We start from the raw sequence: 11,367 nt of genomic DNA on the forward strand, positions 1-11,367 counted from the left end.
ATGTCTGTGCTACCCACTTGCATAGAAGGTGCCCCTCTGGGAGTAGATCTTTGCATGCCAGGTTTGTCTTCTTTCTACATTTTAATTGCGAGTACCTGGAGGGTGGGAATTATATCCCAAAATCTTTCTGTGTACCCATGCCTAGTTCCTCCCCAGGTCCAAAGCAGAGCAGCCAAGCGACTGACAGGCCAGGGGCGCTGAAGGATAGACACTAGGCCAGTAGGGAAGGAAACAACACCTTCTCCCCAAGACTTCCCAAATGCTTCAAAGGGAGAAGAGAAACAGGGTCAGGAGGTGGCTGTGGAAAAATGGACCATGCTCTGAAGGTAAAGTTTCAAATCCCAGCCCAGCCATTCTGTGACCTCAGCAAGGTGCCCAGCTCACTCTAATTTTCAAGTATCCCCATCTCTAAAAAGGTGACAACAATATCCTCTCAGAGGAGAGTTGAGGGACTTATAGGGTGCCAAATATGTGGTCATGCTTAGTGAATATTCATTAACAAATATTCTTTAAACATCCATAATATGCCCCACACTGAGGGGGAACACAGACAGCATACAAAACATTGCTGTCAAAACTGTCTGTGGAGACCAGGAAATGGTTACAGAGCAATGTATAAGGGCAAAGACAAAGGGACGGACATCCTACTTACTGAAGCATAGAAGAGGAGGTTTCCACTCAGGCCAGGAAGATATGAAGGAGGGCTCCACTGACACAACTGTGCTGTCTAGAAGGATAAATGGAACAGCCTGGTTGTGCCTGATAGAGAAACAACAATTACAAAGCTTGGAAGGGTGACACAGGTGGCTCTGAGAGTAGGTAACCATGGCTTAAAATGTCTAGAGAGAACAGAGTGGAAAACCAAGAGATTCTTGAAGACTGTTGAGGGCTGGAGCCCTTATCCTGAGGGCAGTGGGGTGGCCACAAAAGAATTTTAGGAACAGGAGAAGTGTCTTCTCAGAATTGCAGTTTAGAGGGCTCTTTCTGGCTACAATGGGAAAAACAGACAGCTTTGGGCAGGGGTGGATACAGGAAGCCCAGCAAGTGAGCGAGGAGGGTGTAGGCTTGTGTGAGGGAGCTTGTTGCCTGAGATTGCAATAGCTAACCATGGCCACGTGAAAGAGGCTGACTTACAAGAATCTGTTCCTGAGAAAGCCCAGCTAGACCTCCAGCCAATTTCCACTTTACTTTGGACATTTTTACTTTCAGGGTATCTTGTTCTGAGTCAAGATTCCTCCTTGTAGACATGGGACTTTCCAAAAGAACTACAGTTCTGCCCGTGCATCCACTTGACCTGGAACGTCCAGGACTTTGGTGGTTGTGAGAGTTTGTCTGCCTCTCCAGAGAAGGGTGGCCATGTGGTCCCTGAAGAGTCTGCTCCTCTGGGAAGGTAAGTGGGGCTGGTGGGTAACCTGTCCTCAGAGAGCTGAAGGCCTCTGACCAGGTGCCTCTTGCCAGATATCTGGGCAGGGCCCTTTCTCCCTGAGTGAGCACCCAGGAGCTAGAGAGGGATTGGGAAGCCTGGAGCAAGTACTTGGGCAAAAATTAAAGTTATTCAGATGCAGAAATGCACAACTCTGGGAGGGAAGAGGCAGCATCAGTGGGCGCATCCATAAGATACGTAGTCTTTTGTGGTCCAAGGCAGGTAAAACCAAGGCCAGTGGTACCTGGTGGTTTGGAGAGATGGGTGTGGGAATGCTGAGTGGTCTGACAGTGTCAACATATGAATTTTCTAAATACAGATTGGAGAAGGATAGGGAGGGGAGAGCAGAACAGGGCTCCCTACCATCTGAGGAATGTCCTTCCAACAGCCCGTGGGAAAGCCGGAGGCTGGGAGCTTGTGGTCCCTCCCTGCAGGTCTCTATAAGGGGAGGTAGACATAGTTAAGAATGAGAGGCAAGAGTAGGTTAAATATGGACAACATGGGCTTGGGGGTGTTTTGTGGGGGTGTGATGTTGGAATGACTGATACGTTGGCTCTCCCAACACTGGGTGATCCTGCCATCTTGTCTGTTGTCTGAGGTCACTTCCTTGGTGAGCAAGTGAGTGAATGATGTGACAAGGGCCAGCACTACAGGGCCAGGAGATGGGAGTGGAGGATGGCAATGACCAAGACATTTTGTTTACATCAGAGACTCATAGGAACTTAGAAACTGCTTTGTTCAGTGTCCCCTTCCCCTGGGTTCCTGACCCTGAGGTCTTGAAAGACCCTACAGGTTTCTTCAACCTTTCTAAATGTGTGGTAGAAACATACCTCAGCCCTCAAAGTAGGCCTCAGTCTGCTTGGCTCACAAAATCTTTCAAATCATGTGGCATTTGAGGAGCTCTTATTGGTCAAAGAAATCAGTAGGACTGATCTGGTGCAAACCCTTTACAAGTGAGGAATCTGAAGCCTAGAGTGGGGGGGAGAGATTTGCTAAAGGCCACAGGATGAACTGGTGACAAGCAAGGCTAGATGAACCCTACGAGTCTTGATTAAAATCCAGGGCGATCTCTTTATATATTATGTCTCTATTCTGCATTAACACTGAATGCCATCACCGGTCAGGACCAGGGAAGGGAATAAAATGGATGAGAGACAGGATCTGTGGCTGGCTGAGAGTCCATCCAGAAAGGGCTCCTGAGTCAAACTCCCAGAATCAGCCCTTATTCTGCCCTGCACCCCCATGCCTAACACCGTGCCAGGTCCAGGGAAGTCCTCAGCAAATCCATTCCTCCATGCAGTAAAAGGTACTGAGCTTCTCCTACATCCTAGACAGTGGTGGGCACTGGGAGCACAAAGATGTAAAAGAAAGTATCACTGCCCTTGAGGAACTCACAGTCTAGTGGAAGACACTGACTCATAAACTGACAGTAATAACAGAATGATAAGGCAGTCATCGTGGTGAGCCCAGGCCAGGGGGTTACAGAGGAAGAGCATGCTGCCCAAGGTGAGGGGAGGTCAGGGGGTGGCAGACATCGGCCAGAGAAGGAGCAAGAGGGCACTTCCAGGCAAGGGGTCCCCCACATGCCTCACACTCAATATGCCCCCAGCTCCAGTCAGCGTCTTGCCCTCTCACCAACGGATCCATTTCTCCTTCAGTGTCCAGTGACAGAGAAGGGCACCCAGTGGACCTGAAGGGCCTGGGAGCCATCCTTGACTCCTCTTTCTCCTTCGCTGCCCAAATCTAATCTACCCCTGTCCCCCTGATTACTCTTGTCTTCATCTCTCCATTGCTGCCACTCCTCCGCTCCCAGGGGCCACCTTCCTCAATACGAGCTCCCGTCTCCTCTCCCCTGGATGAGTATAAACAGCCTCGGTCTTGCCCCACCTCGAGAGTGCTCTCCCCTCCTCTGCTGGTGTGATCTTTCTAAACATGCATCTAATCATGTTACTCTCCTGCTTGAAACCGAGCCCTCCCGTGGCTCTAAGAATAAAAACCCAAACTCCGATGTAGCTTTCAGGATCCCACTCCCGCCACCCTCCGCAGTAATTTCTCATTACCCCCTACAAAGAACTACTTTCAGTTCCCCAGTGCACCTGTTCTCTCCCCGCAGCCTTCGTGCATGCTCCTGCTTTGCCCACGCACTTCCCCAGGTCCCTGCTGCTCTCTGCTTGGCCTGGCTGATGCCCATTTCTCCAGTTCTCCACTTAAGCATTTCTTCATTTCCTCTCTGAGCCCCCAAGGCCACAAGAGGACTCCCCAACATCCCCCCTGTGTTCTCCCTTGGCATCCTGTTTTCCCCCATGCTAGTACCTGATATATTTTAATTGCTTGTCTAAGTGCCTGCCTTCCTCTGTGAGTTCCATCATCACGAGGACCAGATTCTTTTTTCTGTCTTATTCCCAGGACCTGGCACAATGCACTCCCAAACCAAAAGGAGGGGGTGTGGGTGGAGGGATCCTCATTAGCTCCACACAGTTCAGCTGCCTGCTGGAGAGGGACGAGGCCCGAGGCGCAAGCCAGAGTGACTGGTTCTCTCTTCTTCCAGCCCTGCTGCCCTTTGCAATTACTGAAGCCCCAAGTACAAGGGTAGGTGGGGGGCTCAGTGCTGCTGGTGGCAGAGTGCCCTCACAGATTCCAAGTCAAGGCCATATGGAGGTCTCTCTGGCCTTTGGAGGAGCTTCTGGCTACGTTTTTCTGGGGCTCCCAGGAGACTCTGTCCCACTCCCACTTCCTGGGCCGGGCCCACCTGCACAACAACCTCAGCCTGGGACTCCAGCCACTGGTGTCTGGAGATAGCAGCAACTTCTCTGTGCTACTGGTAGACACGGGAGGCCAAGCTCAGAGTCAGACCCTGCAGCTCAAAGTGTACGGTGAGTGCCCCTGACACTGGCTCCCCATCCCATGACTTTTCACGGGGCACCTGGCAGGTATCCTGAGTCAGGGGGGCTAGGAGTATGGGGTCCAGAAACCTTGGGCTTCTGACCATGCTAGTGACCAGGAAACAGCTGCTCCCTGGCAAGTACATCTAAGAAAATCTCCCAGGGGAGCTCCTATCTGAGGCAACCAGGCTCTGCCACATGGTCCTTGTCTGAACTCCAACTTGGACTCCAACTTGGACATTTCTCATTTCAGTGGCCTTGGACACAATGCTTAAACTCCCTGAGCATTACCTTTCTCATATGTAAAATGAGAATTGCAAAGCCACTATGTAGAGAGGCTCTGAGGGTGAAATGCATTCATGTTTGTGAAAAAGTCTAGAACAGACATGGTCTATACTTCACCGATTCTAAAATATCACCATAGATGATAAGGCATGGAATTATTTTATGTGCCACTAAGAAAGAAAAAAATGTGGCTACTTTAACCATGACACAGTGGGTTTTCTTATTTTTAAAAATTAGATTATTATTAAACTATAATTAAAATTATAGAAATTTTATTTTATATTCCTTAAAAGAGCTTCTTTTGATATATATAGAAAGATTTCTAACTAAATATCATTCAAGGGTTGTCTTGGTTATTTACCATCCTAAAATCCACTGGTTTAAAAGCAACTATTTTTATTTTTTGCCATTCTTTCAGCTGATAGCCCTTTGACATCACATGAATCAGTCATACAGTTGCATTCAGCACTTACCAGAGAGTCTACATCAACTCAGGGCTGGCTTGGACATCTTTTTCCAACAACTCTACATTCACCACCTCCATCTCCCCCACATCCTCCACCATCACCACCTTGACCACCACCATCTCCACATTTCTACTAATCAAAGAAGTATGGCCTTTCAGCTCTCATTTACCTATCTAATGGGTGAGAAGAGATGTATGAGGGACCCTAACCACTCTTTTGATAAAACCTCATTTATATGGAGAGAGTTGGACGGAAATATCTGAACTTAATAATGGGGAGTAGGTACATGTGACAACATGGATGGACTTTGAAAACATCATGTTGAGTAAAATAAGCCAGAGACAAAAGGACAAATTTTGTACGACATCACTTACATGAAATAACCAGAATATACAAATTTGTAGAGATAGCAGATTACAGGATACCAGGGGAGGAGGTGAAGAATGAGGAGTTAATGCTTAATGTGTACAGAGTTTCTGTTTGGGGTGATGGGAAAGTTTTGATAATGGTTAGTGGATAGTAGTACAACATTGAGAATGTCATTAACACCACTGAATTGTATACTTGAAAGACATTAAAATGGGAAACACTACGTTGTGTAATTTTTTTTCTTTTTAATGGGAAGTAGGGATGGCAGCTGGGAAGAGGGAAGCAATGAAGGAGACAGTGGCACTGAGCAAATTCAGGAGGAGACTTCAGAGACAGCGAGTTGCCTGTCCTTGGGTTAGCCGCTTGGGGTGCCTTTGTGGAATTCGATGGCTGCCCTTCTGGATACACACAGCACTGTACAGGCCGTGTGGCTTGGCAAGCAGAGGGCTGGCTGGATTTCAGTCCTACCCACTCCTTGCCCCTCAGCCCGATGCCCTTGTGCAGTAATAATCTGCACAGCCACACAGGCAGCGCTGGAATCTGTCCCCCCTCTGAGTGTCAGCTGCCACACATGTGAAATGAGGACACTGAATGAGAAAATACATGCAGCACCCACACCGCTAATCTCCCACATGCCTTATTCTCAGCATCTGAATTACAGATTTTAAGGAAATTGCCGTTTTATTCCTTCCAGGTACATAGCATGATTAGAACTAATTGCACAGAGCCACCAAGCAGCAGTCCTTAGGAGCCCTGCCTTGACAATAGATAAGAATGATTTGAATTAGCAGATCTCTTACTAGAAATGTCAGTGCGTGTTTCTACTATGCCTGATCGTGTTTGGAAGCAGCTTGTCCTCTTAAGTAGTGTAAATAAATATTCCTCCCTGTAATCTTGGTTTATACTATTAGTGGGCCCAGCAAATCATTTCTTGTTTTCAGATCACAAATCCCATCTGATTGAGCTGGTATTAACGAGGTTTTACTCAGCTCGACTTTGCAATGCTGTCAGAAACTGAACTCTCCTGTTGTCCCGCATTGCCACTGAGGTTCAGGATTCACTCATCAACCTACATAGAAAAGGGAAGCCACAGCCTGAGACACTAGGGCACTTGTTCTATGGCCCACTTGTCAAGCCCCTACTCTTTGCCAGCACTGGAGAGCTGGGGTTATTGAGATAACAAGACACAGAGCCCCAGTTCCCTGGGCTCCTTCCCACAGCATTTTCACCCTTTTAATTATTTTCTTATTTATAATCACTTGTCACTATCTGTCTTCCTTATCAAACTGTAAGCTCCAAAAAGCCAGGCATGTCTTTTTCTTGTTTGCCTTAATAAATACCTTGGTCTCTCATAAGCTGACTGACATATAGTGAGAGAAGTGCTACAAGAAAGGGATGGACAATGTGCTTGGAGAGCTCAGAGCCTTACCTGGACCATCAGGGAAGGTTCCCCAATCAGGGTGTTAGGCAATGTGTCCAAACTGGGCCTTGAAGAATGGATAGGTGTTTACTAGGAGGACAAGGCAGGAAAGACATAGGTGCCTGGATGAGCCCTATGAGTGCATGAAAGATATGGAAGAGCATGATCTGTTTGGAAGAACCATAAATTAATTAGGTTGGGTGGGGAGGATCAGCAGGAGGTATGGCTAAAGTAGTTGACATGGGGTTCAACTTCTGTCCTGTGGACAAAGAGAAGCCAGGAAAGGCTTCTGAGCAAGGGTAGCCTTGTCAGTGGTGACATCTAACTGCCCCCAAGGATCCCAGAGCCAGAGTTGTGAGCCTGGCCCAGCTCCCCTGTAACCTCCACCTGCTCTTCTCTTCTTGCCCAGATGCAGTGCCCAGGCCCCTGGCACAAGTGTTCTTCTCTGTAGCAGGGGATATCCAGCCCCCAAAGACTTGCCAAGTCTTCCTGTCCTCCTGGGCCCCCAACAGCAGCAAAGTAACCTACAGCTGGTGTCAGGAGGGGACCACTGGCTTTGGTCTCAAGCCCCGTGGCCTCTTCATGGATGGACAACTGCTTGGGGTAGCACTGGGACCTGGAGACCACGGTATGGCTTATTACTGCATTGTCTCCAACCCTGTCAACTGGGACTTGGTCACAGTCACCCCCTGGGAGAGCTATCACTGTGGGAGAGTTACGTCAAGGGTCTGCAGTCAGTGGGAGAGGTGGCTGAGGGGTTATAAAGCATCAAGTCCACCTCTGACCTTGCCCCTCTGTGCCCAGTGCCAGGAAAGGCCTCCTACAAGGACGTGCTGTTGGTGGTGGTGTCGGTGTCACTGCTCCTGGCCCTGGCCGGTCTCTTCTCTGCCTGGCACTGTGGTTCCTGCTCAGGAAGGAGGTGGGGGCCATGGCCTGGGGAGGAGGCCAGGGTTGAGCCTCATCCTAAAGAGGCTGCAGTTGATCTGCCCCTTCTCTCACCCTGCTGCATCTCTTAGCCCTTTCCATCCCAATCTTGGTTTTCCAACTACTATGAACTACTTGAAGTTTTGCTGCAGGTCTTCCAGTGAATGACTCTCCCGTGTGCATGTCTAGGCCTTTGCATGTGCTATTCCTTTTGCCTGGAGCACACTTTCCCAGATTTCACAACCCAACTCTCTTTTTCAATTGTCTAGCTCCTACTAAACTCCTTAACTTTCGGAAGGCGGGCAGGATGGTGGCTGAGTGAGCTTACCTGATGGTCTCTCCTGCAAAGAAGCAGCTGGGCAGCGTTGGAGGTTCTCTGGGACCAGGCTCTTTCGGGATTTTTGCAGGGCAGGAGGTATCTGGACATTGATTTGGTGGGAAGGTAATGGAGAGGATTAGTCTATAAGATATAATTGCAACTCTATTGCACGGAGGTGAGAGCCCCGCGGGACGCTCCCTCCTGGGGTGGGTGGAGCCGCGGAACTGGCGCTACCGCTGTGCTTCTTGGAGGCCCTTCCGCACTGGGGAATTCGCGAGCCCTGGGCAGGCAGTTAGGGGGTTGACAGGACGGGGCGCCTTTGCAGACCGATTTGGGGAGACAAACGGGGGTTTTGTTGCGAAGCGGGGAATTTTTGATTGCAGACACAAGTAATAGCACTTCCGCCTGGAGCCCCGCCCCCCCCAAGCCCCGCTGCCGATCTGCAGGGGACTTAAACTGATAGCAATAAAGAGATGCCACCAGGATCTGGCAGGGTGGGAGATGTCTGGAAGCCGATTAGGGGAATATTTTGTGAAGCGTGGAAATTTCGGGTTTGGACTCTGTTATTAGCGTTTCCAGCTGGAGCCCCACCCCCGGGCCTGGATATTGATCTGCGTCATTAAATTGGCTGCAGTATAGAGGCGCCCCCAGGTGGCCGTTCCAGGGGCTTACAGGGTGGGAGGGGTCCTGAAGTCGAATTGGTGATACATCTACAGAATAGACCCCAGTGAGTGAGTGAATTGTGGGGTATAGGCACACAGGATAGAGCTTGCGGATGTGACATCACCCATAGAGCTGGCACCCAGCTGCGGGGATCCCTGAAGGCTGTGATGCACTGCGGTGCTCCCAGGCTCCCTGATAACCAGACTTGAGGTTGACACACCTGAGTCCCCTAAACCCTGGTGGCCCACACCCCAGAGACTCACACCTCTTGAGTCTGCAATATCACAGACTTTCCATCCCTGAATCCATCATGCCCTGAGGTCCATCTGAGGTCCTTGAAGGTCCTAGCCCTCAACGTTTGCGCTTTTTCTTTTTTCTTTTGTTTTGTTTTGTTTTTATTATTATTTTATTTTTTTTAATGTCCTGATTACTAATATTGGATTATCCCCTAGTCTTTTCTCCCAGCATATCCCCCAAAGTCTTTTTTTTCAGTTATTTAGGATTTTGTTGTTGTTGTTGTTGTGGCTGTTGTGGTTGGTGTATATTTTTTTTTCTTTTCCCTACCTGTTCCCCGCCCTTTACCCACCCCCTTTTTCTTTCTTCCTTTCTTCTCTTTTTTATTTCTCTCTCTCTCGTCCCTCATTTTCTTCTTATTTTATCTTAATTATACAATAGGTGCTGCAGGGAACACCTCACATTTGCTGGGTTTCCTCATCCTCCACTGCCTCATTTCTGTTTGAATAGATTTTGGCTACCTACACTATCCCCTTTCCCCTACATCTTCATATCCTCCATCATCTACTGTCTCTCCTATATTCCACCTCCCTTTCTTTGATCCACAAAGTGTCTAACTCTTAATTTCTAATACCTTTGTTTTGTTTTCTGTCTGTTATCCACTCTTGAAACTATTGCCTTTCTTTTCTCTTTCCCTCACTCACGAAAACAATAGCTTTTTAATTCATACCATATTCCTCCCATATTCAGTTGACTACCTCATTATAGGTACTCTACCTACTGCTATAACTCTACACAACTTACATGAATCTAACATCCATCCTCCCAGATCTCATATTGTTGCTCTGTTAACATTTATCACCAATACTACTATACACTGTTTCCTTGCTTACACAATTGCCTTTCCCTGGCCCTAATACTTTCCTTTAAAGTGAACTCAACCAGCAATAAGAAATTAGAATAAGAAGAACAAAGTGACAAAGAAAAGATATAACACTTATGCAAAAACAACAGCTAATTAATCCCCAAGACTAGACAAAGAAGCTAAGGAACTGATTAAACCCATCAAGATAAAATGATGACCAGACAGCAACAAAAATCTACAAACCAAACCAGTAATCAGGAAAACATGGCTGAATCCAAAGAACAAACTGAAAATCAGGAAGGGGAGCAGAACTTAGCACAAGTAATGAAAGATCTCAGAACATTTATCACTGACAAATTTAATGAAGTAAAGGAAGAGGTTAACAACATGAAGACAACACTTGAAGGGGAAATTGCAGACATATGCAAAAAGATAACAGATATGATGGAAATGAACACCACAGTTCAAGAAATCAAAAACACACTTGCAGCAAATATCAGCAGACTAGAAGAGGCAGAGCAGAGAATTAGTGATGTGGAAGACAGTACATCGGAAATCAAACAGATAGTAGAATAAAAAGATAGGAAAAATCCAGTTAGGACTTAGAGACCTGAATGATAATGCAAACGCTCAGACATACGTGTTATAGGCATTCCAGAAGGAGAAGAGAAGGGAAAGGGGTCAGAAGGAGTGTTGCAGGAAATAATGGCTGAAAACTTCCCAAATCCACTGAAAGAGACAGATGCACATATCCAAGAAGCACAGCGCACCCCACTGGTCATAAACCCCAACAGGCCCACCCCAAGACATATACTTGTCAAATTATCCAATGCTCAAGACAAAGAGAAAATTCTAAAAGCAGCAAGAGAAAAGAAAACCATCACATACAAGGGAAGCTCCATAAGAGTAAGTGCTGATTTCTCATCTGAAACCATGGAGGAAAGAAGGCAGTGGTATGATATAGTCAAGGTACTAAAGGAAAAAAATTTCCAACCAAGAGTACTCTATCCAGCTAAACTAGCATTCAAAAATGATGGAGAGTTCAAAATATTCACAGATAAACAGAAACTGAAAGAGTATGCCAACAAGAAACCTCCCCTTCAAAAAATTCTAAAGGGAGTTCTACAGGAAGAAAGGAAAAAATAGGACAGGCAGAGTTGGAGGAGAGTGTAAGAGCAAGAAAAAAGACAAAAAGAGAAGGGGGAAAAAAAAGCAAACAAAATATGACAAGCACAACTCCAATCAAAATATGGCTAACACAAATAATTCCTTGAAAGTAATAACACTGAATGTCAATGGATTAAACTCACCTATCGAAAGATTCAGACTGGGACATTGGATAAGAAAATATGACCCATCTATATGCTGTCTACAAGAGACACATCTTAGACCCAGAGACTCATGGAGGTTGAAAGTAAATGGCTGGAAAACAATCTTACAAGCAAACAATAACAATAAAAAAAAGGCATGAGTAGCTATATTAATATCAGACAAAATAGACTTTAAATGCAAAACA

At 46.9% G+C, this 11,367-nt stretch overlaps 1 protein-coding gene across 1 annotated transcript; it reads left to right on the plus strand.

Moving 5' to 3' along the window:
* The first annotated feature begins 308 nt into the window (after positions 1-308).
* Positions 309-7,862, plus strand: LOC111763538 (SLAM family member 8-like). The gene is given in 6 exon segments (XM_058309308.2): positions 309-326; positions 1,345-1,390; positions 3,972-4,000; positions 4,002-4,296; positions 7,256-7,579; positions 7,651-7,862. Coding segments are annotated over 6 exon segments (924 nt in total).
* Positions 7,863-11,367: the final 3,505 nt, after the last annotated feature.

This window comes from Dasypus novemcinctus, chromosome 13, assembly GCF_030445035.2.
Source record: "Dasypus novemcinctus isolate mDasNov1 chromosome 13, mDasNov1.1.hap2, whole genome shotgun sequence".
Lineage (NCBI taxonomy): Eukaryota > Metazoa > Chordata > Mammalia > Cingulata > Dasypodidae > Dasypus > Dasypus novemcinctus.